General features: G+C 41.6%; 1 protein-coding gene across 2 annotated transcripts in view; it reads left to right on the forward strand.

Annotated features, from left to right (window-relative positions):
- The window catches only part of sbf2 (SET binding factor 2), a 128,385-nt gene that overhangs the window by 73,263 nt on the left and 27,199 nt on the right, over nucleotides 1-27,923 (forward strand). For both annotated transcript variants that reach the window (XM_050043650.1, XM_050043659.1), the window contains exons 17-26: nucleotides 4,075-4,143; nucleotides 17,380-17,550; nucleotides 17,817-18,088; nucleotides 20,210-20,382; nucleotides 20,663-20,736; nucleotides 24,822-25,017; nucleotides 25,907-26,034; nucleotides 26,755-26,930; nucleotides 27,165-27,298; nucleotides 27,388-27,589. In XM_050043650.1, coding sequence (XP_049899607.1) covers nucleotides 4,075-4,143; nucleotides 17,380-17,550; nucleotides 17,817-18,088; nucleotides 20,210-20,382; nucleotides 20,663-20,736; nucleotides 24,822-25,017; nucleotides 25,907-26,034; nucleotides 26,755-26,930; nucleotides 27,165-27,298; nucleotides 27,388-27,589 — 1,595 coding nt within the window. The remainder of the gene's footprint in view (nucleotides 1-4,074; nucleotides 4,144-17,379; nucleotides 17,551-17,816; nucleotides 18,089-20,209; nucleotides 20,383-20,662; nucleotides 20,737-24,821; nucleotides 25,018-25,906; nucleotides 26,035-26,754; nucleotides 26,931-27,164; nucleotides 27,299-27,387; nucleotides 27,590-27,923) is intronic.

Here is a 27,923-nt window from a genome sequence, read left to right on the forward strand (position 1 = left end):
CTACAAGTGTCAATGACGCTGTCGGCAAAGCAGTAATGATTGTGCTAAGTGGCTAATGGGCATGTAGCTACTTCCATGTTTCAGATGATACGTCATGTTTGTAGTCGACCAATGAAGATGAGTTTACATATCACCTTGGGTTCGTCCTTCACCTTCTCAAAATGATTATTAACTAGCCTGTGGAATAACCTCAGGTACCAGCCCTGGAAATTAACCTGACTACTGTCTGACTGCTGAGCGTGGCCACTTCCTGTGTCTGTCCTATCAAATTAAATTCCCACATGGTCCAGTTATATAGGTTTTGGTTTATTTTGACAAGGCACAGCTCCTAACAGGTTTTTTTTTTGTTTGTTTATCTGTGAACAAGCGACCAATGAAATCTTGCCAACTAATGACCTTTTTGGTCAACTAAGGTTTGGCCAACTATTAGGGAGCAGCCCTAGTATACATATCACTGATAAATTGGAGCACCTATTAACTGAGTCTACATCCTTTGTCCCTTCTAAAGGCTGCCTGCTGCATTTTAAATCAATTTGAACATCCCCTCCAATAGAGAATGTACAACTTCATTACATTTTTGCATTATGTATATCATAAATTAGTCTCTAGCTGTGAGAACATGGCCTCTGTCTGCCTTAGTGGCCTTGATGTACTGCCTTACGTAACATGGCCACTGGGAATCTGAACTGGGTATCATTCCCATGTTCACATAACTGCTTCTCTCAGACGTCCACCAGTACGACCAGGTAAACATCTGGTTAATCACATTCCATGCTTTCGCTATGGAATTTGTTTGTTGTTCGTCTGGACAGCACAGAGTTCAACTATGTGGCTCATCCGTCTTCCTATTAATGATTCAACATGCAATTAACATTAGTAGCCTCTGAGTTGAGACATTTTTGTCGGTAGTGACAAAAGTGTCATAAAAATGTGCCATAACTGTCCGTCTCACAGCTTTCCGGGAAAGTGAAAACTTCTCTGGAACACACAGGAAGCTGCTGTTTGTTCACATCCTGCAGCGTTTCTGTCACGAGGTCATGCTTCTTGTTTTTGCTCGCTGTATACGTGTCTGAGACAGAGTCTCTGTGTTAGTCATCACAGCCATCACAGCTCCTGCCGCTTCAAAAATGAGAGGGAAAATAGTGAGACTTTCGGTAAATAATAGGAGGAAAAGAAGCCTGCAGGGGATACACAACACCCTCCTCTCCCTCCATTCTTGAAATCCCAAATAAAGCATTTATCATATTTCCTCCACCCTGCACCATGTGGATCTATTCAGCTCTATGATAATGATTGAGTCTTAAATACAATAATACCTTTACCTTTGTCAGGTTCCCCATGTGATGCTGACAGACAGGAAACAGATCAACTTCTCATGTTTCCCTTTTCATTCAGTCTGATGTCAGACTGGCTGCAGATTTCACTGCTTATCTGTCTTCTTTGTCAGTTGACCTCCAAAGCTTTTGAGCTGTCACTTAGCCTCTCTGTCTGCTAACAGGAGATTAAGGTGGAGGTTTTGTAGGTGATAATACGTGTGGCTTAAGTAAAGCTGATCATGTCTACTTTATATGAGATGTGTCGTGTGGATGCAGTCTCTGGACAAAGCTTTTCTACATCTGAAGCATGACTCCTGCCTATTCTGTTTCAAAGAAGCAATGACATGCATCGCTGAACTTCACTCTTTCTTTGTTGGAATAATGCTGGTTTGTCAGTTATTCACACTTTTCTGCCTGTGCATTTACACTTGTTGTTCTGTTTTGACTGGGCTCCACGAACTCCTGTGACCTGCAGCATTGTTAAGGATGCTGGTAAACAATGCTTTGGTGCCGCTCCAAGGGGGAACATTTCACCGCAGCCCAAATAACTGCAAAGGAAAACACAAGCAACAAGAAAAATACAACAGAAACTTTGTTGCTTAATCGACAGGGGGTCAGGCTTTCATGTGTCGCTGTGGAACTTGTGTTTTGCATTTTCTCCCCTCTCCACATTCTTGTGTGTGTGGGGTTTTTTTATGGGAGGAATGGCGGTAACTGGCCCCCCATCACAGCATTCTTCTCCCTATCTCCCCTGCCAAAATTAGGACTCTGATAAGACTCTGATAGTAAGTTGCATAGTTTTAGAAAAACTCAGGCATGAACTTAAAGGAACAGTGTGTGTGATTTACGGGAATTCAGTGGTGTCTGACGGTGAGGACTGCAGATTGCAACCAGCTGAAACTTCTCCCGGTTAGAATTCATACAGTGTTCATTGTTCAGGAGGTTTTTACCAGCAGAGGTCTCTTTCTCCCCAAAACAAAGGAACTCAGAGATTAAAACCAGTAAGAACACTGAATAAAGCAGCCTCACATTACAGATCAGTGATTCTCTGACACTGTTCAACAAGTTCCAGATAGGCTGCTAGCTAAGCACCTGCTAATGTGTTCACACCTTTTTCCTCTGAAAACTCAAGATTCAAACGTTCAGCAGGTATTCACAGTGAGCAGAATTATCCACAGAGGTCTCCTCCTCTCCAAAACGAACAGAACAGGTGATTAAAACCAGTAAAAACACTGAAGAAATCACTTTTTCCGACATTCCTCGTTGCAGAGGGGTTGCTAACTACGATGGCCAAAACGAAACCGTGAATGGCCCTACACAGAGTCAGTGTTTGGTTTGTCCATTCTGGGCCACTGTAGAAGCATGGCAGCGCAACTTTATAGACTCTGTGGAAGTGGACCTGCTCCCTATTAAGATATAAACGGCCCATTCTGAGGTGACGAGAACACGACAATTTTTATTTTCAGGTGATTATACAGTAAAGAAGAAAATATTCATTATATTACATTACATATCTGCCAGTATATCCCCCCGTAATCCTACACACTGGCCCTTTAAAATTTCTGTATGTGTGTGTTTGCATTTTCACATGACATACAAAAGAGATATGGTCAAAAGAAAGTTTGTGTCATTTCCTCATTTTTCGGGTATGAGGACCCACTGAGGGTAATGAGGTACGGCACCAGGTCATAATCAGTGCTGTTGTTTGTACGTGTCCTTAAATCAAGTTTCCTCTGGCCATTCTCATTAACAGAGTTAAGTACCAATTTCCTGTGAATGAAGTACTTTTGAGGCCAACTCATGTCCTTTTCTCTGATTCTCCTGCTCTCATAGTTCTCTCTGATCAGTACAACAAAAGTTTTGTTTGGGCCCCTAAGTCCCCCACGCTAAGCCTCTTAATGTTCTGTTCATCTTAATACCGTTCTCTTGAAGGCACCGCTCAGCACTGCCTCTTTGACCTGAAACAATCCCAAATACAAAGACACATTGGCACAAATGCCAAAGTGGGAATATTTTTCAATTATTCCCTGATTTATAAATAAATAGATAAATTAAAAAAAGAAAATGACATTTGCTTTCTGGCTAGTTGTGGCTTCTTGATAAATGGACACAGCATGTTGTGGCCAAAACAACTGGATTTTATGCAGCATCTTGTGTTTCTCTTTAATGAGACTTGTATGGCAACCTAGTTATGTAAAGCATACAGTACCATTCAACTGAAGGCTGGTGCACTGTAACAACTGTGTCAGGGCAGAGATTATATAAGGCTATTGAAAGCATATGTCCTAATGTTGGAGCAGAACAGAGTCAGTGGTTTTGGCAGATCTTTTTTTTTTTTTTAGCATCACCCTGACATTTAGCAGGACAGAAGTGTCTTTACGTAACAGGAAGTTACGTTTGCTGAAGATAGATTTTTGCCCCCCCAGTGTTCTCCTCAGGTCACATCTCAAGTGCAGGTTTACGGAAGTGTATTAGTCATGTGCAGACAGATGCAAAGGTTTGTGTTATATCTTAGCATTACGTAAACCATTGCAGAATAGTGTTGCAGTAACAAGGTGGTTCTCCGGATTACCATACTGATAGAAATGTCTCTTCAGCCGAGTTTCCCCTCTGGCCTCGGAGTGTATGACCTCTCTGTTCGAAAGTTGTGCTCCTTGTTTTGGGGCTGCAGTGAAAAGAGGTGTTTGCAGAGCTGTATAACATGTCTCCTGCTGTGTCCTGCCCTGCTCTCACTTCTCCCGTATTGTTTCACCCACAGGACTGTTCCAGCTCTGAGGAGTACACCGTGGCTTCTGCACTGCTGCCCCTGTCGACAGCCTTTTACAGGGTAAGGAAATGAATTCGAAATAAGGATATATGTGCGTTCATGACAATGCTTCTGTTTCTCATTTTCACCATTATGCATCCAAGCAATATAGTCCACGATGACCAGCGTTAAAATCAGCCGGCATTGTTGTCCCTCCATTTTGACATTAGAAAGTGTCGCATTTATCTTGCAAGTGTACTCTTCGTCAACAATTTGTTTACTTCCTGGTTTTTTCCCGCATGAAAATTCTGACCAATCAAGAGCAGCTTTCTTGCACAAGACATTTTACCTGGTCCGCTTGTAGATACAGCAGTGAGAACACAAACAAACTCTAGGCAATCATGCAACTTTGAAACAAAATTAGTCCCTGATTCGGACCAAAGCAAGTGAACTCTCGGTCTAAAAACCACCCTGAGTGAGAGCGCCAGGTGTTGACAAGAGGCTGAAGTGCTGCAACACTCCCTGAAGCCGGGAAGCCAGCCACGGAGCTCTGTGGCTGCTCCACCAGCTTCCCAGCAAGCCAAAACTATCACTGAGGTGCTGATCTGCCGCAGTTTTGGCGTCTGGTCTATTTTCTTTTCTGTATTATTTTAGTAATAGCCTAGTATCCTTGCTAAACGAGCAGACACATATCCACACATACACACACAAGCAGGCAGGCAGACAGAGACAGAAGATCAGCTCTATGTGTGATTAGAAAAGAGCAGAGGAGCAAAATTGCCTTCTAGTCTATTCCCTTGCCCCTGCCACTTGTTCAAATATGAAATTTTTGTTATGACAGACAAAAATAAGTTCTGAAAAAAAAAAGGCACCAGTGGGTACCGTTACTAGTACTGGTTCAAATGTCAATGGTACCCAACTGTATTCTCCAGTCAAACAAATCCTGCGTTCGATCCTTTAAATACCTGGATTCTGAAAAAAAAATGATGATTCATGTTGTTTTGCTCGCAGCCAGTCATCACAGATGTTCTTTGATTTAATGCAGCGCGTCATTGACCCACTACTGCAGCAGCTATAACCCGCCTGTGGTGAAGTTGAGCATGGCTTATTTTACAGACTTGGCAGTTCAACATGCTGAGATGCCACCAAAACATTTGAAACTATGTCTATACTACACGCCTGTGGCATCTGGTGGCATCTTATGCAACTGAATGCTTCCATTGACATCACAGGAATCAAGATCAGTATGAAAAAAAGGTATCACATGAGGTACTCTATTGGTATCGGTATCACTTGAAGGATATTGGATATTTCAATGACACTCAGCCCTATCTATAGAGGAGGCTGTAGACAGACAATAGCCAGAGAAAGGAGCTTTATCAATCTGTCCTGATCCCTGAGCATGCACATGCACAGAACAGCATGTTAAAACCTCCATAGCAAAGTGTAGTGGACAGGGGATGGCCTTTGGTTTCCAAACCACATTATCAACACAGGGTAGCTGCATCATTCACCACAACTATGTACCCACAGCTTGCTCGTTGCTATGGGGACAGACACAACTGTCCGCATTGACTTCTTGTTGGGTACCAGTGCCATACCCTGATGGGCTGGATTGGGACCTGGCCCGCTCTCTACCACCACATGACTCATCCAGTTCACATGCCTAGGCCTGATGTAACTCTCTTAGATAAACCTTGTGTTGTTTTTCTTGTTTCTCTTCGGGGCCACCAGTATTGAAAATTCATCCATTATGTCAGTGTTTCTTAGCATAGTGCACACTTGTTTAACCATGCAACAAGAATATACCACAACAAAGCAATTTCTGTTTCATAACAATATCCCGTCATTGTTGGTTGTGATTTATAACACAATGGAGTGACTTCCAGCCATTTTAGTTTGAAGATTATTAATGATTTCTTGTCTGGTACTGACAGTAATTGGGGTGAAGAATATTCTGAGAATGCAACACATTTCGCCTTGTTATTTACAGATGATTTGAACTGGTGACAAACTCGAGCTTTGCCTCACCCAAAGGGTGAAAAGTGAAGTGAGGTCAGGCGGGAATCTGCCAAAATGATTCTGTAATCTCTGGTTTAGTGGTGCAAGGATCATGCAGTGAAAATATGAGAAAAACAAAGCTTGGTGATGGAACATCCCAGCAGCTGCTTTCATTGTGAGGATCTAGAGTCCGACATGATCTTAATTTAAATATTACAGAATGCAGCCTTACATGTTGGGTAACATGGATGGGATGCCTACATTTTGCAAAGAACAATATGTACCAGGACATTGCAACATACATAGCCATCTCAATTTTCAGAGGCCCCTCACCATCCATCTACCCCTATCCTAACATGAAACTTATATAAGGACTGCTCGCATGGGCTCTCAACCGTTCCAATGCATTACAGTAGCTGTGTGTCCTACAAAGAGTAAATGATCAACCTGTCCTTCAATCCGCCCAGACAAGACCATGGAAGTCTTTGGAAAGAATGTGCGAGTAATTAGTAACATGAACTGTTTTATCTATGAGTATTTTTGTTTTACCTCAGTAGAACACAACAACGATATTATCACAGTATCTATAGCAAATTTGAAAAAAAGTAATGCTTTCAGTCAAATAAATCTCTAACTTTTCATTACTGTGTGTTACATGTCTTGTAATGCCTGAGCGCCAGTGAAAGCCGTGGCTGGAGGCAATATGTTTACATCCCTTATTCCATCCATATGTCTACCATAATATGTGACCATAATATCTCAAGAATGCCTTGTGCAGCTTTCTTCAAATTTGGCACAAACAAACATCCACTTTGAGTCAAGAATGAACTGATAAGAATTTGGTGGTCGAAGGTCAAACACCAGGTCACAGTGACCTCACAAAACATGTTTTTGGGCATATCTCAAGAATTCATACTCTTATTATGACAAAAAAAATTCCACAAATGTGTAATAGAATAAAATGATGAAGTGATGGCATTTTATATCCAAAAGGTCAAAGGTCAGCTTCACTGTGGCATCATAATGTTCTGCAAAACATTTTTCTGTTTCTTTACTCCATATCATATCTCAGGAACAGAAGGGGAGACATCAGGTCAGGTACTGATAAGTTGACACTAAACTTGGGTGCCCACCTTGAAACTCTGCTGATTGTATAGCTCATCTGTGCCACAGGGGGAAAGATGTGGGTGAAACATCCATGTTTTCACAGACACGGATGCAAAGTGTACCTGCAACTTGATGGGTACGCACAGGTATATAACCATTAGGCAGTGATTCTAGTTTGGCAAATAAATTACAGTCAAAGTAGAGAGGCGGAGAGGGAGTCTGTAACTTTAGCTGTACAAAATCATACAAAAAGACTGATTACACTTGAAGGCATGCACGGATTGTGAAATTCTGGGCCAATACTGTTACAGATGAAAAAAAATAAAAATAAAAAATATCATCTTACTTGCCGATAGGCTGATGGCAGTCAACGAGGTGAATATTGGCTGATACAGATTTTTGGTTGATGAATCAGTTCATCTGTAATGTGTCTTGTTAACATGATATCAGTATTACATTTTTAAATGCTTATAATCAATACCCGTATATCACAACACCCCTATTTGACTGTTGTTAACCTTGTTGTGTATGTGCATGTAGCACTTACTGTACAGTAGTCTGTAGTGGGCCATGTTTTTATGAGATTTATATGTATAAAATCTCCTGATACTGCCCTGCTTCGAGGTGGTTTGATGGTCCTGCAGTGCCACTGTTCCATTGTTTTAAGGAAGACTCAGCTTCTTGTAAATACCACTAGGAAACTAGTTTTTACAAGTCAGCAAATTTGTGCTGAGAATCAAATCATTGACTCACCCAAAACTGTGTTTCCTGCGCTGACCCATTTAACTGCATGTTGACATTAATCTTGAACAAGTCCCATAAGCAGGAGCAGAGGTTTGTCCTTTGATTTCCTGCACATGTCCTGCAAGGCTTTTCAGTTTAAACTCATTTGAAGATAAAATAATTTTGTTTTTCTTGGTATGAGTCAGGTTATTAATGTTAAACCATCCACACATTTTAAGCAACAGTGCATATTTTTCACTCAAGGTGCAAGTATTCATAAGAAATACATGTTTTTGTTTTTTGTATTTATTTTTTATTTTTTTACTGCTGCTGCTTGCCAAACATCCAGGCACTGTTAGTTCAAGGTCAGGAGTCACACATTGGTCAATTCCCTGTTTGGTGTTCTTGGCCAGACTTTGGTAAGCTCACACAGTGGTCATGCTTACAGTGGTGATGTCCCCATGGCCCTAAAGTCTCCAGGTCGGAGGACGTGGGAAGCTCCCCCTGTACTGCAACCGTCTGCTCCCAGAATCATGTGGATGGAGACAGACGGTGTTTAGTTTCATATCTGGCCATATGCTGACACTGAACAGTTTATGCAATTGACCCACATTCTATGTTTAGTTGTTTTACTTTGGCATTTCTTTGGTTTCCTCTCAGCGTCTTGGATGTTTTGCTCTTATGGAACAGTATTTGGTGGATGTTTGTTAATATTTCAGATAGAAGGAAGGTGGAACTGATTTGCAAAATATCTTTTTACCCTAGCTTATTCACGGTTGGTGTCATTTGCCCCGTGTAGGTAAAGTTTATCTAAATACCACACAACCTTTGTACAGTGGCTCTTTGTTAGAGGTCAGGTTTTACATTTTGCTGTGATTCTGTAATCTGCGTGGACATTTCCTCTGGCATTCATTATCTAGCATGGGGGTGGGTTTATCAGGAGATGAACAGGTGTCATTGATGTCTGGGTCTGTTGTTATTCTGCACTTTGCGGTCCCACATGGTTTTTCTTCTTCAATTTGAATGTGTCACCAGAGTTAGTGCCTCTGGAAAACACAGATTGGACACAGCAGCAAGTGAAAAACCCAAACACAATTCTGGATGGCTTCCACAGCAAGAACACTTGACTGTTAGCATTCTTTCAGCCATAGTTTATTCATGGGGGATTTGGCAGCTCGCTCTGTCAAACCTCTGTCCACCGTGTCCTCACAGAAAATGACGTACTGCGTGACCCTTGTATGTCTCAAAAACGTCCAGCTTTCGACTTGCCGTATCTGTGTTTACTCTGTTTTGGAACATTTATGTTACTTGTACGCCGTGTTTTTACACAGATACGGCCTATGGATGCCATGATGGCTTTGTTTATTAGTCTGACTTTCAACATGCTTTTCTCTGTTTGTTTTACATGACTGAAGACTGTAAATACATTGTTTGAACAGATAGTTTTTTCATGGTTTCAGGATGCGAGTAGTTTTCCTCACAATACACTGACTCGTGTAGAATTGCAAAAATGAGGAGATGGATTGTGTACAGGTCAGGCATGCGTTCCCACAGAGGACTCAGAAATAATGACTGTTTTTGTATCTACAATTCAGGAATGCTCTGAATTCTTCCAAAACACTTGTAAATAATGTCGCTGCCCCAAGGCTGGTGACATATCAGATAAAGCAGTCTTCACTCAGTGTCTACATGCAAGTGTACACTCCCTTCAGTGAAAACATACACCATTTCACGGTCTCCGAGAGACACAGTTGACTCATGAGATGCCTTGTGGCTGTCCAGCTGATGTTTGGAGGCCGCAGTCAATCATAGCATGAACCTTGGGATCATGTCCCAGAGTTCAAAACAAGATCCCAAATCCTGATAGCCTCATTCTTTTGACCTGTACACAGCATTTTCTCCTTTCTATCTCCCCTTGTGGTTTCTCTGCTTGTTTTTCACCCTTTCTCTCTCAACCCTGCATCCCTCCACTTCACTAGTCACACAGCCAGATGGGGCTGATAGTGTTATACTCCCTCCTTACCCCTTCATCTCCACTTCCTACTCTCTTTTCCTCCTCTGTTTCCTCTCCTTTCTCCTCTGTTTTCCTGTCCTCCTCCTTGCCCATCTGTCTTGTAGATGTCTCTTTCAGCACTGTGTATTATCATATTTGGATGAGCTGACCCCGGTCAAAATGACCTGCACATATCTGACAAGTCAAAAAAGCACAGCAAGGCTAAGTATAGACAGCAATGGCAGATCACACACAGATCTCCCCACTACACAAACACACACCCACACAACATCTGTTGCAAGACACATAACACACTCCTGTGCCAGAGGGATATTACTATACTACACAAAGGGCTTCACTTGTTACCTTATTGTCCAGGTCCATTTAGGCTTGAATGGTATCCTGGCACTGTGTGTACCAGGGTACTCAGAAATCCTGAAGATATCAGTTTCAATACTATCAACAATACAGATCCTCCTCTTTCTATTAAACTGATACAGAGAGGCTGTATTGACTGTACTAGGATGTATTGTAGTACACAGCCCGTGCCACTAGAGGTCAGTCTCTGCTGGCGGAAGAGGCAGCTGAGCTGAGAAAGATGGCAACTGAAAGTGATAAGGATAATGTTAAACGACTAGTGAACAAACAGCCAGCATATTTATTTATTTAACTTATATTTATGGTAATAAATGGTTGGTAATTGTTGGAACAGCAGTTAGAGTAATCAAGATGGTTTTGGTGAGTTTTATTTTGCTTTTGACGAGTTGGGCTCAAGTGTGCTTTACAATGAGTTAACAAGACTGCTCTTTGCAGATGATGTGCTTCTGTTGGCTTCATTAATCCGTGATCTACAGCATGCACTTGGGCAGTTTGTAGCCAAGTGTGAAGCAGTCAGGACGAGAGTCCGTACCTTCAAATCTAAGGGCATGGTACTCTGCCAGAAAATGATGGATTGCCCCCTCTGAGTTGGGACGGAGTTGCTGCCCAAAGCGAAGGAGTTCAGATATTTCTGGGTTGTGTTCACAAGTGAGGGTAAAATGGAGCGTGAGATGGACAGGCGGTTTATCGCAGTGTCAGCCGGGATGAGGGTGTCGCACCAGACCAATATGGTGAAGAAGAAGCTGAGCCAGAAGGCAAAGTTCTGGATTTACCAGTCCATCTACATCCCAACCCTCACCTATGATCATGAGCTTTGGGTAGTGACTAAATGAGATCACAAATACGAGCGGCCAAAAGGAGTTCCCTCCGTAGGGTGGCTGGGCTCAGCCTTAAAGATAGGGTGCGGAGCTCAGACATCTTGGAGTAGAGTTGCTGCTCCTTCCTGTTGAAAGGGGCCAGTTGAGGTAATTTGGGCATCTAATCAGGATGCCTTTGGGGTTCCCCCCATGAGAGATTTTCCAGGCACATCCAACTGGTAAGAGACCCTGGAGTAGGACTGGGAAGGCCTGGGGATCCCCCAGGAGAAGCTAGAAAGCGTTGATAAGGAGAAGGACCTTTGCAGTACCTTGCTCAGCCTGCTGCCCCCATGACCCTACCCCGGATAAGTGGAAGTGAAAATGGATTAATGGATAACATGGCAGTAAGCTAATGTCAGTCCTAGTTCAATAAAAGAGAGAAACTTGAATTCAGAAGGTGTAAATTGCATTTATCTTTCTTTAGTAAGAAAGGGAAGTACGTACATTTTTCTTACACAAATACTGTCGTATACCATACTCTCCATTGAAATGTCATGGTTGAATGAAAAAACAGATATCGCCCAGGCTTAGCTGCATTAAAATCTAACCTCTTTGCGGTCAGTGTGAAGAACTTGTATTCCACAGTCCAGTGCCAGGGTCGGTCACATTATTGCCTCTCTTAAAAGCATTTCTAGCCACAGCAGATTTGTCTTTTCATGTAGTGTTTCCCTGGCCCAATTCCCATGCTCAGTCTAAGGCTGTATGCTTGATTCCTCTGATAATAACAAAGTTAGTGTCATCGGGTCTTTTTCTGGAGAGAAAACAGTTCATCTAAACAAATTCCCATTAATGTCATCCCAACGTTGCCACGTGATCTAGTGCAAGGCTACATTCTGTCAAACCACTAGCTGGGTCTCAGAGGCACTGAACTACAGGTTTAAAAACACCCTTAGTCTTGTTATTCTCAAACAATAATATAGGTATTGATCTCAAAATTAAGTATGGATTAGGTTCTAGTTGTCAACATTTATGTGTAAAAGGCTTTTGTTTTTAGCCTGATAATCGAACTGAATTTGTCGTTGAGAAAATAATAAAGTCTGAGTCAAAAATTAAAAAAAAGGGAAAACCCTTTGTGTAGGGGTGGGACAAAATATTGATACAGGAATATATTGCAGTGCTTCTTGTTTCCATGCTTGTTGCTTGTTATCAATGGCACTAAATATCTTACTATATAATGATGAAAACTCTGTCTCTGTGTGGGTGTGTCTGTTCCACGTTTTTCTCTTCACTGACTTGGTCAATCCATGTGAAATTTGGCACAGTGGTAGAGGGTCATGGGAGGATGCGAATGAAGCAATTTTACATCAGTTGGCCAAAGGGGGGCGCTATAGCAACCGATTGAAATTGCAAACTTTGAATGGGCATATCTCATGCTCCGTATGTCGTAGAGACATAAAACTTTGCAGAGAGATGCCTCTCCTCATGAGGAACACATTGTCTCAAGAACCCATAACTTTCAGTTATATAGATTTTCTGTCATTTTGAATTTTTTGAAAAACACTTAAAATCGATCTCTTCCTAGGAAGTTTGACTGATCTGCATGAAACTCGGTGAACATAATCTAGGGACCGATATCTAAAGTTCCCTCTTGGCAAAAGTTGGAAAACTCACTAAAACTGAGCTTCTATAAGGCAATGAATATTGCGGAGGGCGTGGCTCATCACATAAAGGTGTATAACATCACAAGGGTTTCACCGATCACCACGCAACTTTGTAGGCATATGACCACACATAATCTGAGGGGACCTTGACCCGATCAAACAAAATGGGGGTGCTACAGAGCTAATTTCTTATCTAGGCCTAACCGCCGTATCGATTTTTACTAAACTTGGTAGATATGTAGAACAGGATGCCTCAAGGTGACTGGAGAAATTTAACTCTAATTGGCAACTGGGTGGTGCTATAACAACAGAAAAATGCTTAAAAATGGCTAAAATGCGACCAACTGTGGCCAAATGTTGGTTGTTGTATTTTTTTCTAATATTTGGTATGACTAAGTCACGGTATGGTATGCTGTACATAATCACAGAAACTGTCAGTGTGTCATTCTGTCAGTCAGTCATTCTGTCTGTCCCACATTTTTCTACTCACTGACGTGGTCAGTCTATGTGAAACTGCACATGGGCATTGAGGATTGGCATAGGTAGAAGGTGACAAAGCTACCAGCGGGTATGGACTAGTTATATATATTTACTAAAGTATGCAGTTGCTCTAAACGGATTTGTCTGGCAGTTTGACTTACAGGAGTCACTGCTTCATGACTCCTAGTGGTGGCGCTTATCAAATAAATGTGGGTAAAGTGAATAGAGGAGTTGCAGACAACAACTCACAGGGGGACAGTGTGGACATCTTTATCTTTAAGGTTGAAAGTCCGGACTCCTTTCGGCTTTTTCTACACATAGATCAAACATAATCGATGAAGACTATGAAATATGCAAAAACTGTCTCATTAAAGTAAAGTACACAGGCAACACAATGAATGTGCATAGCAATCTGATTCGTCATTATCCTGATCTCACCATGGAGAAACTGGCGAACTATGTGTGTGTCTAAAAAAGCACTAAGATAAGACTCTGTGTACTTTTTATGCACGTTGTTTTACCTTAAATCCTGTGATACTGACACCACAATGCAGTGAATAAATACATAATTTCTGTTTTTAGGGTATTTTTTCCTCCTTAGCACCACAGACATGATGTAGTGTAGATGATTATCCTGCAGTGTATCAAGTATCGCCAAAATGCTGTATCGTGATACCATTGTTATTGTGGGCAACATATCTTGATAGTAATATATTGTGAGTGACTCTCTGATTGCTACCCCTCCTTTTGTGTTCCGTGTTTACACCTTAAAAGCTCCTGGACTATAGTCTCACATTGTTTTCCATAATCTTTTGTATCTCTTTCTTGTTGGCCTCTGTCGCCAAAGTGCTCGTTCATGGTGAAAATTGTTGAGTCTCTGTAAAGTTAAGAGTATTGTCTCGACCTGCTGTGTATGAGAAGTGTCCTGAGACGACTTTTGTTTTGATTTGGCGCCTTACAGTATAAATTAAAGTGACCTGAGTTCACTCTGTTATTAGCCAGCAGGATATCCTCGGGTCTTTCTATAAACACCTTGAAAACTCCTGAAAATCTGCTTAACTCAGCGATGTAAGGTTTCCCGATGAAGTAGTTTCATTTTTTGTAATCTAATATTAGAAGAGCAGCAGGAACCGGCTTCAGCTGTTGTGTAATAGTGTGTTTTGATTTTTTAAATGTTTACCTGTATTTCTCCATTACGCACATTTTTGTGAGTCCGCTCCGTTGTACATGTGGAAAACAAAATGTATTTAAATCATCATTAAGGAGAGCTGAGTGCAGTTTTAACTCCCCTGTGTTAACTGTTGTGTGGGCATGAGCTCTCAGTTCACCGCCGGTCGTCCCAGCTCTCCTCTCTCTTGGCTTCTGGCCCGTCACACTGGGAATAGAGCTGTTTTTGTTCTGTCTGCTGTAATTACAGTAACCTCTCTGGTTCTCATCCTTCAAAGGCAAGCTCAGAAGTGATAATGGGAACCGCTGTATTGTGTCAGACCCAGGGGAGAGAAATCAGAAGCTAATCAAATAACAGGCCTGAGCCGTACGCGTGGCCTTCAGACTCTGCAGGGAGACGGACGGTTGGTGAATGTTGGTTTGTGGCCGGTCATTTCTTGGCACACTGTGCGTCTGTTGAGACCATGTTATTTGTGGTGTGACATTGTTTATGCTCTGCGGTGTTTACCATATGTGTTACTCTGTACAGTATGGGCCAACATTAATGCCTTCAGCTGTAGCACTGTACGTTCCTTAAGTAGCTGTTTTTGTAAGCAGCAGGTGCTTTACTCTTCAGTCCGCACTAATGAAAAACAACAGCGCTGCCTCAAAACAGATCCAGACACAGAGGGAAAGAGGGGTGGTCCGTTAGGGTTGTTATCTGTTAAAAAGTTACGACTCACATTGAATGATTGATTTCACTTTAAATCCCACGACTAGCTTTTTTTTGTTTTGTTTTTCCACTTCTCCCCAGCTTTTTGGCAAACTCCTTTTCAAGGGGGCACTCACTGCAGCCCAAATTCTTTCTTGATGCAATGAGAAATAAACCTGCAATAACTGATTGCCCACAAGTAGAGGGCTGCGACTACCAGGATCCAGTGTGTAACACTGGACTAGACACAAATATTCACTAAGCAACTGGAAAACATAACAATACAAGACAGTAACACAACAATGAAATAACAAACAACAAGCTAACTAAAAAGAAAAGAATAAAAAGAGTAATCACTCTCCAAATAAAGATTGGAACAGTGATGGCGTAACTGAAAACATTGGTGTTCTATTTTAAGATGAGAAATCAGAACATTTTTAAAAAGGTCAAATGACGACAGAGAACAGATATTTTACCAACTTCATTAGATACAAAGGTGACTGTATAAAGGATCTGATCAGAGTGTCTTAGTGAATAACTTGAAGTATAAGGTTCAAAAATTGTTTTACACAGTGAGGATAGTAAAAGTTAATGCATTTAAAAATAAATTAAAACCAGTGAAATGACGTACTACATCAGCCACCTGAGTGTGTCTGCCATTGTGCAATGGTGTGTAAAGAAAAAAAAAAAGAGCAACCTAATATAAATCTGCAGAGCCTGTTATATGTAACATTCAGGGAACAAAGATCAGTTTCAGCATTCGTGTAAACAGTGTCAGTGTTGTCCATCATAGGTAGTACAAGTTGCAAAACACGTAAAACCTAGTCTGGAGTGATTCAGAACACCAAGACTAAAGACAAAATACTGTTTTCATGACATAATCAACGTGTGGTTTAAAGGTACATTCAGAGTTGAGCCACATACCTAGATATTTTTTCTACTTCCTGAAGAGTTCAACCACCATTGCAAGTCAAATATTAGGATTTGGAGTCGAGGTTCTGTCTCACACCTTTGAGCAGTAGTTTGTTAGCTGACAGCCACATTTGTAGGATATTGTGATCAGATTGTTGGGTCCCTTCAGAGGCTTTTGATGTTTATAGAATGGTATCATCTGCATATAGTTGTGCACAGCAATTCAGAAAAGAGATTAGGAGGTTTTGTCATGACATTTTTATTTAGTTTATTGGCAGAGTATTAATAATAGATCATAGATATTCGCCGCATCTCATCCATTTGTGTCCATATGCTTTACAAATTTTGCAAGTGTTGAAACTCCAGACGGGATGGGGAGTGGAGGGAAGGTTTAGACAATAGGTTCATTTGACTTCTGGACTGGGAGGTCATTAATGAAATGTTTTTGGGGTGTTAGTTTGTGTTCTCGTGAACACAAGATCTCAAGAACACCTTCAGGGAATTTCTTCAAATTTGGCACTAACATCCACTTGGATTCAACAATGAACTGATTAGATTTTGGTGCTCAAAGGTTACTGTGACCTCACAAAACATGTTTTTGGCCATAACTCAAGAATTCCTACTCTAATCATAACAAAATTTCACACAAATGTGTGAAGGATCAAGTGATGACATTTTATATCCAAAATGTCAAAGGTCAACTTCACTGTGACATCATAATGTTCTACAGAAACACTTTTCTGGCCATTACTCAACGCCATATTTCAGGAACAGAAGGGGAGACATTTGGTTGGGTTGGATACTGAATTGTCACTAATCTTGGGTGTCCACCTTGAAACTGTGCTGATTGTATTGATCTTCTGTGCTGCCATGTTGAAGATGTGTCTGAAGCATCCATGTTGTAGAATATCTAGCTTCTTTGCAGCAACATCCATATTTGAAGCATTGTCTACATGAGTCTGGACAGACATGGATGTAAACTGTAACTGCACAGAGGCATACAACCACAAGGCAGTAATTCTAGTTCAGTTCATCTGTCTATTTAGAATTAGCCAATGAATAATTTCATTTAACGTGCAAAATATTAAGGAAAATTGCCACTCGTATCTAAATCTAAACTGGTCAAATAACACTGTTAATGCCTGACAGTTTCTGTTGCTATGGGAAACAACATAAACTCTCAGAGAAACAGTGACTCATAAAACAATTGATTTCTCTAGATAAAACCATTCATAAGGGTTTCATGTGTCATTGTGTGCAGGGGTGGTTTCACATATTGAAACAAGCATTCAGTGGCTTGATATCTTGGAACACACATACACAGACCTCTATTCAAAAGCATAGTCATCTGTTTGATGTTGCTTCTCTATATCGTCCTGACCCTATGACCTACATTCTGTGTTGCAGAAATTGGCTGCCGGGGTGAACCAGTTTGCCTACACCTGCGTTCAGGACCATCCCATCTGGACCAACCAGCAGTTCTGGGAAGCCACTTTCTACAGTGAGGTCCAGGGTCAGATCCGATCCCTTTATCTTAACACTCCAGAGGCGAAAGACACCATCACTGCGAGGCTAAAGGTACGACAGTAAACTGATATAATTGGTTTTTGGACAAAACAAGACATTTTGAAATCTAACCTATGGTTTTCATACATGGTTATTTTTCTTTTTATTTGTGAAATATGAAATAGTTTTCCAAATATAAAAAAATCACAATTAAAGGATAAATGGGAAAATCATCCTCTGTTTGAACTGTTTGCCACTATTGTGTTATTATTGTGTTTTAAAGGGTGAAGCCTTTAGGAAATTCTGTCAAACTCAAACGTTTCCTCTGACCTCTCCAGGAGGCAGGCCACGAGCCTGCAGCACCCAGAGATGAGGAGCAGACAGCCATGGACCTGGCAGCAGAGCAGCTACGTTTGTGGCCCAGCCTGAGCAAGGAGAAGCAGCACGAGCTGGTGAAGAATGAGGAGAGCACTGTGTTCAGCCAGGCCATCCACTACGCCAGCCTCATGGTTTACCTGCTAGTTCCTTTGGACACTAGCAAGCTCAAGCTGCTCCGCAATGCCCCTGTCGCTGACTGGGAGAGCGGCAGCAACAGCATCGTCACAAACAGGTCAGCAGAGCAACTGCACAAAGTATCTGAGGGGAGAAAAGGATGTAATTATTGTTTAACTCGTCTTTACTGTCCACTTACATCAAACACATACTAGACTACAACATATTTTTGGCTTGTTCCGTATTTGTACGGTAGAACAATCAGTCTTACCTGGAGGAAACCTTGAGGTAAGGTTTCATGATTTGGGAGTATGTGCACCCCTCTTAATAAGGTGATGATAAGTATGTGGGCGAATGTGGCGAAACTTGCAGTCTACATGATACCTTCCTGTCAAGCCAGATGGAACTCAGTACCTCTCCTGTTTCCGGCCCACATCCATCCTGTGGGCTTACACCACTACTGCTCAAAACAGAGTCAGGCTCACTGACTTCTGTTGGGAAGTTTAAAGCCCTCAGGGCGTCTTTAATGGGGCTTCACTGTACTCACCCAAACCAAACAAAATAGCAGTGGAAGTGATTTCCCGTGCTCTGCAGCAATTGTGGAGTGAAATAAATCTGGGATGATCCCCCATGTATGTATTTTCTTAGAATTGAAAGGCATGCAGCCAAAAAAGTATTGTTCCGAATTTCAGGCTTCGTTATCAAATCGTTAGAAGAACAAAATTTTAAAGCTGTGTGGAACTTTTGTCTCCCCCCTCTGGCAGAGAGTAACCACACAAACACTGTGAGCATGTGCATGCAAATGAGCTTACCAATCGCTTTCTTCTATTGACTTTAAACCCTCCTCTGAGCGCAGACTTTCTGTTTTTATCTGGAGCATCCACTCCAGAAACTTTTCTTGGACGCTTCTGACGATTTTCTATCATAGCTTCCACCATAATCCTATCTCCTGCTCCAAAGCTGTGGTCTCTACCCCCTTCATGCCCCCTCTAGCTCTGGCTAGTAGGGTTCAGTGATATGACCCTAAAATAACATAAAATATTTTAGGTTGTTTTTGCGATTATGATATTTTCGATATGACAAAATTCTGAAAAGAATTTTATTATTAATTTCAAGAACATGCGGTTGCAACAAAGTGTTATTTTGTATGTTAGCTGAAACGCAAGTTTGCCTTTAAATATTCAGTAAAAACACATAAAAAATTATCGCCCAGTTCTTTAGTTTGTAAACAACAGTAACTCTGAGTGAGGTTCAGATTTTGTGTAAAATCTCAATTGTGCATAAAATCAACCACAATTTACACATCGAAACAGTTACCAAATACCAAAAAATATACCCTTGAATCTATATATATGTATTGCGTTTTTGACGAGCTTCATGAAAGCTTACATTACAACAGGCTTACAACAAAATGACCTGATGGTACAGATTGCTGCATGCGCATGGTGAGAGAAGAAGAGGGCGAGAGAGACGTTGTTTCTTAAAGATTCCCTGTTTCACACCGCTGAAGTCACTGACCTTTTTGGAACTTAACTCCTCCAACATGAAGCCAGTAGCAGTTTGCTTTTACCCATTCTTGGTGTTGCTATGGGTGACGGTACGACGTCATTATGGACTGGCATAACTTTTTGTGCATCTACACGGGAATTCCGTGTACTGCGATTGGCTTGATTGTATTGTGTGAACTTGTTTGACAAAGGCTTGAATATAATAGACACACATTTACATGTAAAAGTCCCACAGTTTAGCTTTAATATTTCAGTTTTTGTTATGTACAGCATTTTGAGCTTCATTAAATATTTTAAATACCTAAATAGCCTGCAGATGAACAAATGTTACTCTTTTGTTTTGTTGTTATTTCTAAAGCAGAAATGCTGCAGCCAAGAATTTGTTTGTGTGGAAATTTTCTCAGTTCTTTCTTTCATTTTTGCCCCAGACTTGTTTGTTTTTCACAGAGGACATTTGGATTTCATCACTAATTGTGAATCTAGAGGGAAGGTTGCATCATTATCTCATGTGAAACACTCTCCTTGGCTAAAAGAGTCTTAACGATTGATCCAGGCATCCACACTTAGTCCATGCCAGGCTGCAAATCACTCTTGCTTTCACTGCTCTTTATAACAGTGCATCCTCAAATCCATTTCTGTCAACACACAGCTTTCAGATATCAGATCAGATCTCCTGGGACATGCTGGCAGACCTCTCTCATTCTCACTGTGTCATCATGTGTGTTTTACAGCATTGCTGGTAGCGTTGCAGAGAGCTTTGACACAGAGAGCGGGTTTGAGGACTCGGAGAACAGCGATGTGGCCAACTCTGTGGTCAGGTTCGTCGCCCGCTTCATCGACAAAGTGTGCACAGAGAGTGGAGTAACCCAGGAACACATCAAGAGCCTGCACAGCATGATCCCAGGTACAGCGCTCACAGTGTCCATTCACACTCTGCGGCTGTCCTAATTCCCTCAGCTTTATGCAGCGTAAACCTTGCATGTGCGTGTGTGTTCTCGGCTCAGGCCAACAGCAACAGAGGCCTCTGAGCTGATTAACTCCTGACATGTTCAATGGCCTTAAAATCTGTAAATACACACTGTGGTTGTAAGACAGTGTGTACATACATGTGTTTCTCTGTACCAGCTCTGTGTGTGCACTTGTGTGTGTACATATGGTGGCTGACCCTGACTTGTGACCCACAGGCATCGTTGCTATGCAGATGGAGGCGCTGGAGGCGGTTCACAGAGAGAGCAGGAGGTTACCTCCCATTCAGAAGGTGAGTGTTGTTCTATTCTTGGCTGCTGGGTCTGCAGCTGTATGACAGTGTATATACAGTTATATGGCAGGGGTAGACTTGTTAAAACCTAGACCAGGGGTGCCACATACAGCCCAGTTTGATCTCAAGTGGGCCAGACCAGTAAAACTGTTGCATAATAACCTATAATTAACAACACCTCCTAATTTGAGCCATCCCTTAGTGTCAAGAAGTACAAGCACATTCTGAAAATGTTCATCTGTTTACAAAACTGATGGTAAACAGCCTGAGATGTCTTGAGAAAAATAAGTGTAGTTTCAACCATAAGTCTCAGTTTTTCCACATTCAGTCAGTCCACTCCTGTGTAGTAATACTGGCAGTGCCAAACCAAACTTTAGTGGAAGCTATTGAGGCGGCAGGTTAAGTTATCCCCTGTCTTCCAAACCATTTACAGTACAAATCAAAAATGTTGGCAGTGCCTTAGCAACAGGGTTCCACTAATATTAGTTTAAGAGAGAAGTGTGATATAAGAGAGAAGTGTGATACAGATTATTTTGTACTGAAGCTGCTGAATGCTTCAATGTCTTTAAATCTGACCACAGTAAGTATTCATTGTTTTTTCAGAGAGCTGTTTTCTGGTCAGGGTCAAAAAGCCTCTTAAGAAGCATTTTACATGAAATAATAATAATAACTTTATTCGTAGTGCGCTTTTCGAGCTAAAAGCACAAAAATACAACACAAAAATGATACTAATAAAACATAAGCATATACTTACGTCTACACCAACATATACACTTAAACACATATATACCTGTAAGCATGCATACATATCCACATGGCTGCAAATACATAGACTCCCATACACACAAGAAGTCTATCACCTATCAGGAGAGGCCAATCTGTAAAAGTACGTTTTCAGACGAGATTTAAAGACGTGAACAGAGTCAGCTGATCTGATGCTCAGTGAGAGGCTGTTCCAAAGCCGAGGAGCAAGAGCTGGAATGGCTTGATCACCCTTTGCCTTCAATCTGGACTCCTGAAGTAGTCACTGTTTAACTTTAACACTCCTGAAACCTGGCACCTCTTAGCCTTTACAAGTGCATCCTTATTGAGGCTCTGACACACCAAGCTGACCATCAGCCGTGAGTCAATGTCTGCAATGCTGAATCAGCATCCAAGACAGCGGAGCCCTTTGGTGAATGAAATCACTCTGACTGGCAATTCAGCTCGGTGCACAAGAAGAGAAACTGAATTGAGGAAAGCCAAACAAAAACGTCAAGAGGGCGTTAGATCGAAAAAAAAACTTGTTACATTAAATGAGAGTTTATAGCCATTGAGCTCTTTAGCAGAAAAGGCTCATAATTGTTTGTGTTACTGTTCGCTAGCACACGGTAAATATAATTTGTTCTTTATAGATCATGTTGTGTTGTTAATGTGCTAACTGGCTAACTAGCATCTTGAAACCGACCTGTTGGTCTTCCAGTTTTTCTTTTTAATGATGAATACAGACTACCGCCACCTGCTGGGATGGAGGATTATTTCCTCTCACGTAGGTGCAGAACGCACATGCTAGTTGATTGTTGGCTGTAGTCTTTGCGGCATGTTGAAGTGCAACTTTTTGGCTGCAACACAGGCAACGTGAGGTGACGCAACATTCTGCCACTAATACTTTAATGTCAGTTTGGTGTGTCTGGGCCGATAGGTGTGCAAAGTCATGCAGTGGTCCAGATTGGACCCTTCCGTGGGCCAGTTCTGGCCTGCAGGCCGTGTGTTTGACACCCCTGATCTAGAACAACAAGCACAAAACTGTCACAAGTTAAATGTCATCAGCCTCAGAATATGCATAGTGCCGATCTCATCTAATGTTTTCCAGTCATCATCGCACTTTCAGATTTTACCACTTGGTCTTTTGGACCTTGCTGTGCTATATGTCTGCCAGCTCTTTCTAATTCCTCTCGCACACACTCACACACACAGACAAACACCATGCCAGCACTGTCTTGGGAGCAACCTGGAGAAAGTGGTGAGCAGTCTGGGCAGATCGTCTGCTGTACTTTGTGGCTAACCTCTCACATGTTTATGTGTTGGACAAAGCTTCCATCCTGGCCTGCTGGCTGCAAGCAGCATGCCAAAAAATACTAAAAAGTGTGTAAACAGCACTGACTCTGGATCCATGACAGGTCGGAATAGTAGTAGTAATGGTAGCAATAACACAAAGAAGAAATACAATGAAGGCATTTAAGGTGCAGCTCTAATAAGAAGTTGAGCTCGCAGCAGTAATGAGGTGCAGAGGGACTCTCGTCTTGGTCTCGCTGTCCATTCAAAGACAGATTCAAGACGCTCTTATTATCTCCTGGCCAGACCTCAGCTCCCCCAGTTTGGCTGTGGCCTTAATGGGAAATGCTGTGAATGATCTAATGTCCCTCCTCGTTCGTATTTGTGACAGTGGAACAACTGAGTGTTTCTCTGCTGGCTGTGGAGGCCAGAAGGAGCTGCAGCAACACTTGACTGTTGTTAGTTACAGTTCATACAGTAGAATAAGTTCCTCATATGGTGTTTGATTTGGTTAATATTCATTTCTGTCAGGAAAACACCGAAATGTGGTTAACACCCGGGTATTTCATATTATATAAGGCACATGTCACGCTGTGTTTCCTGTTTCCTAATTCTTCATCTCCCATTTCCTTCTTTCTGAAGAAGTGCTGTTAACTTCCACGAAAACAGAAATTAACTTTGAACCCACACAATATGAAAAGTACTAAAACCAATACTTCCTGAAACACAACCGCTTTGACATGATTGCAGACAACAATGTAAAACAAAGGGCTACTATTCATTCAGTCTGTTAGTTACATATGATTTTCATCTTAAAATGATCAAACTAAGTAAATAGAATAAAGGTAGCACATACATATGCATCATTTTATATTAAACCTTTAATGCATTACAGTTTTCTGCCATTGTTTTGTAGTTTCTTTCACATGTGTGAGTTTGAGGCACAGAGTTGCACTGTAACCCCTGCCCCACTGAAAAAAAACTGATAGGAATTAAGAAACCAGTCAAGGAAATGAGTCTTATTGTACAAGTAAGAACATATCATGTCAGCTAGTTTTCATGTGTTTAAATTTCAAAAGGATAAAGTGAAAACCAGTGAGTATTTGAGGTCACGGATTTATTGGTTTGGCCAAATAATCGGCAGCGATAGTAAATTTTAAACATTATTAGCAGAATTTGGCTCTGATAGTGGTCGACGCGGGAGGTGATGGTTGTGCTAAATGAAGTAAAAAGGGGCTGATCGGTGGTTAGTGGACTGTGTCTCAGTGTATTGTTCCTCATTTTAACATGTATTTACATGATTTTTTTTGGCTCGACCGCAACAGTGGGGCCAGCCCTGTAAAGGTGAAAGTCCGTGACTGAATGACTCAGTGATGAAGTCAAATTAAAAGCCCTATAGCAGTTCAGAGACAATCCAGGCATATACAAGGTTTTGACATAGTTTTGTTATGTTTTAGCAATCGTGGAGAAAGTATTTTGAGGTTGTTGTTTTTTTATTAATATTTTAAAATTACTCCACTCTATCAGCCAATTAAGCAGCTATCAGCCTCTTCCTGTTCATTATTATATTGACCTTTTAAAAATCCTAAATTAGTCAACCTCCACTGAGTCCTCAGTACAATAAATTAGATAAACAGAATAATTTTTACTCAAAAAACAGATCATGAGTTTAGCTTGGGGGGTTAAAAATTGGTCTCTACAGAGAGTATGAATTTGTTTTTCTTGGCAAATTTGTTTTTTAGATCTTCATCTAATGCTTGGTGTGTGTTTGTGTGTATGTGTGTGTTTTTGATGATGACGTGCATGGGAGGCTAAATACGTCCAATGCGATCATGTGGTGCTGTGATTTGACATTATAATGATAAATTGATTTCCTGGCCTTTGAGAACATGATTCTCTGACGCAAATGCTTCTGCCTAGTCCCTCATTTAAAAACATTTTGCAGTCGAAGAAAAATACCAAATTTGATCTCAGACGTGCTTCTAGGTAGGTACAGTTTGTGTGTACGCATCTGGCCCTGTGCTCAATGTTCTGCTCTGTTTTCCCATCAGCCTAAGATTCTGCGTCCAGCGCTGCTTCCTGGAGAGGAGCTGGTGTCAGAGGGGTTGCGGGTGCTTCTGGATCCTGACGGCAGGGAGGAGGCTACTGGGGGCCTCCTGGGGGGCCCTCATATCCTGCCGGCAGAGGGAGCCCTCTTTCTCACCACATACCGTATCATTTTCAAAGGCACCCCCCATGATCCACTTGGTAAACACTTAACCATTGTAACACTAGCTTTCAAGTTTCAGTTCAATTAAATATCAGGTTTTATATCTTCAAGCTAATTTTCACTTTCAATATAATACACGTGCTTTTGAATTAAAAACTATTTATCGTCATTTTACATAAAATTACATTTTTTTCTTCGACAGCAGTGCATTTTTTGTCACTTAGCAGTTATTTTCAACTAAAAATTTAGTCCCATGTATTGAAACCATTCCATCTTTTTCTGCTCAAATAGCATTCAGCGTTATCCTGTATCACTGTAATGATCTGTCTGGACCACTAGTGGTACATAAGCTCCCTCTAGTGGTACGCAGAGGAATCTCCGAAATGTTTAACAAATGTTAAATACATTTTAATATATATATATAATACAGCATATTGAATGAAATTTTTTAAACAATGGGATCCTTAACATGTCATTTACAATAGGTTTTTCCTTTCTTGTTGTATTTTTGTTTTGATACCAGCCTGCTACATTGTTGCATTCAAGAAGGTAGCACCCGCACACGTCCATCTTTAGTTAAGAGCTAAACTGTAACAGCAAGGTAATAAGTGGAGGCAAAATGAATGGTTTAAGAGGGCCTAATATTTTCTGAGGTGGTACACGGTGTAAAAGGTTTGAAAACCACTGTTCTAATTCGTTGACAGTAGGTGGGCTTGCGCCCTAGTGACGTCCCTGGTTCACGTCTGGCAGGGCACTTCTGTATCATGTCATGCCCCGTCTTTCTCTTTCGTTGTTTCCTGTCACCTCTCTACTGTCTACTAAATAACAGAATTTAAAAACTAAGTTATCAGCAGGTGGTCCAGTGTGTTGTGTCTGTAAGATGATGTCAGTAGCGTGATGCTGATCTTTGTCCCTGTGTGTGTCCAGTCGGGGAGCAGGCAGTAATCAGAGCTTTCCCAGTGTCCACGCTGACCAAAGAGAAAAAGATCAGCATTCAGAACCAGCTGCAGCAGAACATACAGGAAGGCCTGCAGCTCCGCTCTGCATCATTTCAGGTAAACGCTGAAAAAACGAGTGTGGACATCAGTTCCCAAAGATCTTAAACACATGGGTGGATGCAGTGGAGTGTGTTTTAGTGAATGTGATTAATGTGATGGATGAAGTTTTAGATAATCTGTGGTTCAGTTTCTCAGATATTAAATGTTTAAGGTAATTATATTAACTTAATGTCCTTCCTGAACTCACTGGCCTGCGAGAGGGTTCACAAACTGCACAAACTATTATACAAGCAGTAACACTTTATTAAATGACAATGCACAATCAGGGTGGCACATTTGTCAAAGACCCCGCTGGCTTGTGTTTCATAACATGAGCTTAATTTGTAGAATCAAAGCAATTTTCAGCCAAGCATGTGTTTGTACTCTCTAGATGCTCTGCTGTAAAAGTTTTTATGGTTCATTCCTATCTTTTACTAACATGTTCTTGTGTTCTTGTGTTATTGGATTTTGGGTCACTTGGCCCATGTGGACATCTCTTTAGAGTTGAAATTAAATGTGTGTGTGTGCATGTTTGTTGTGGAAACCATACGTAGGCTGGTTAGCCAGTGTTGTGTTAAGATGTGGAAGTTGCAGATCTGCATGCTTTAGCAAATGTTTGGTGGCAAAACAAAGAGGAATCTTAGCACTGATACAGCGAAAATTGACCCACTGACCCATCCCTACATTTAAAGGTGGCTTCAACACATGTTGATGCAGTTTCACTAATATCTCTTGCAGCTGATAAAGGTGGCGTTTGATGAGGAGGTGAGCTCAGAGATGGTGGAGATCTTCAGGAAGCACCTCCAGAGGATCCGCTACCCACAGTCCATCTTCAGCTCCTTTGCTTTTGCAGCAGGACAAACAACACCTCAGCTAATCCTTCCAAAACAAAAAGAGAGGAACACCGGCTTCAGGTTTGTGGTGCAGTTTCACAGAATCAAGCTCTGGACTAAATCATTATTGTAAACAAATTTGCCAAACATCACTGAAGGGAATCACTTCCAGGTGTCATCTGAAACATTAGTGTAAATAAATGAATACCTCAGGAGTTTGTTTCTCCTCTGGAAATGTTGGAAGTAAACCTCCTGTTTTGATGCTGAAACTGCACCCATTAAATGACGTTGCCATCTGTCCTGCACTCCTCACAGAACACTGTCCAAAACTATTGTCAAAGGAGCAAAGCGGGCCGGGAAGATCACCATGGGCCGTGGCAGCCAGTCCACACTGAAGAAGAACGACAGAGGCAGCAGGATGACCTGGCATGAAGATGATGACATTTCAAGTGAGAGGAGTGACACACGTGCATGAGAGGGTGTGTTGGGAGAGGTGAAATAAAAGGCCGTAATTCACCTTTACATGTGTGTGTTTTAGTATCAGATGACGGTGAACCGCCACCCAGCAGCACTTTGCGAGCATCAGAGAAGTCCACCATGGAGCAGCTGGTGGAGCAGTCCTGTTTCCGTGACTATCAACGTCTTGGCCTGGGCACCATCACCGCCAGCTCGTCTCGCTCCAAGTCAGGCGAGCAGTTCAGGATCACAGCCGTGAACAGACTCTACTCCCTCTGCCGCAGGTATGTACCCGCTCTCTCTAATCTCAAATATGCACACACTACAAGATTTTAAAATAATGGCACATCACACACTAAGATTATCGTACCAGAGGGAGCCTGAATGCACCACCTCACTTGATTTCATGAGGAAGCAGATGTAAACAAAACTGGTGCAACATCTTGCTGGCAGTTCACGATGCTTTGCGCAGAGATAAACAAAAGCAGAAGGCTAAACAAGCCTGGATGAATGATTGGGGAGACAAGGTCAACAAGACTGTCTGTTCTTCAGTGAGAGCTGGAGGTGAGATTTTAACTGTTGATTTTAAAAGCTGTCAACAGAAGGATGCTAGCTAAC

This window comes from Epinephelus moara, chromosome 1 (genome assembly GCF_006386435.1).
Source record: "Epinephelus moara isolate mb chromosome 1, YSFRI_EMoa_1.0, whole genome shotgun sequence".
Lineage (NCBI taxonomy): Eukaryota > Metazoa > Chordata > Actinopteri > Perciformes > Serranidae > Epinephelus > Epinephelus moara.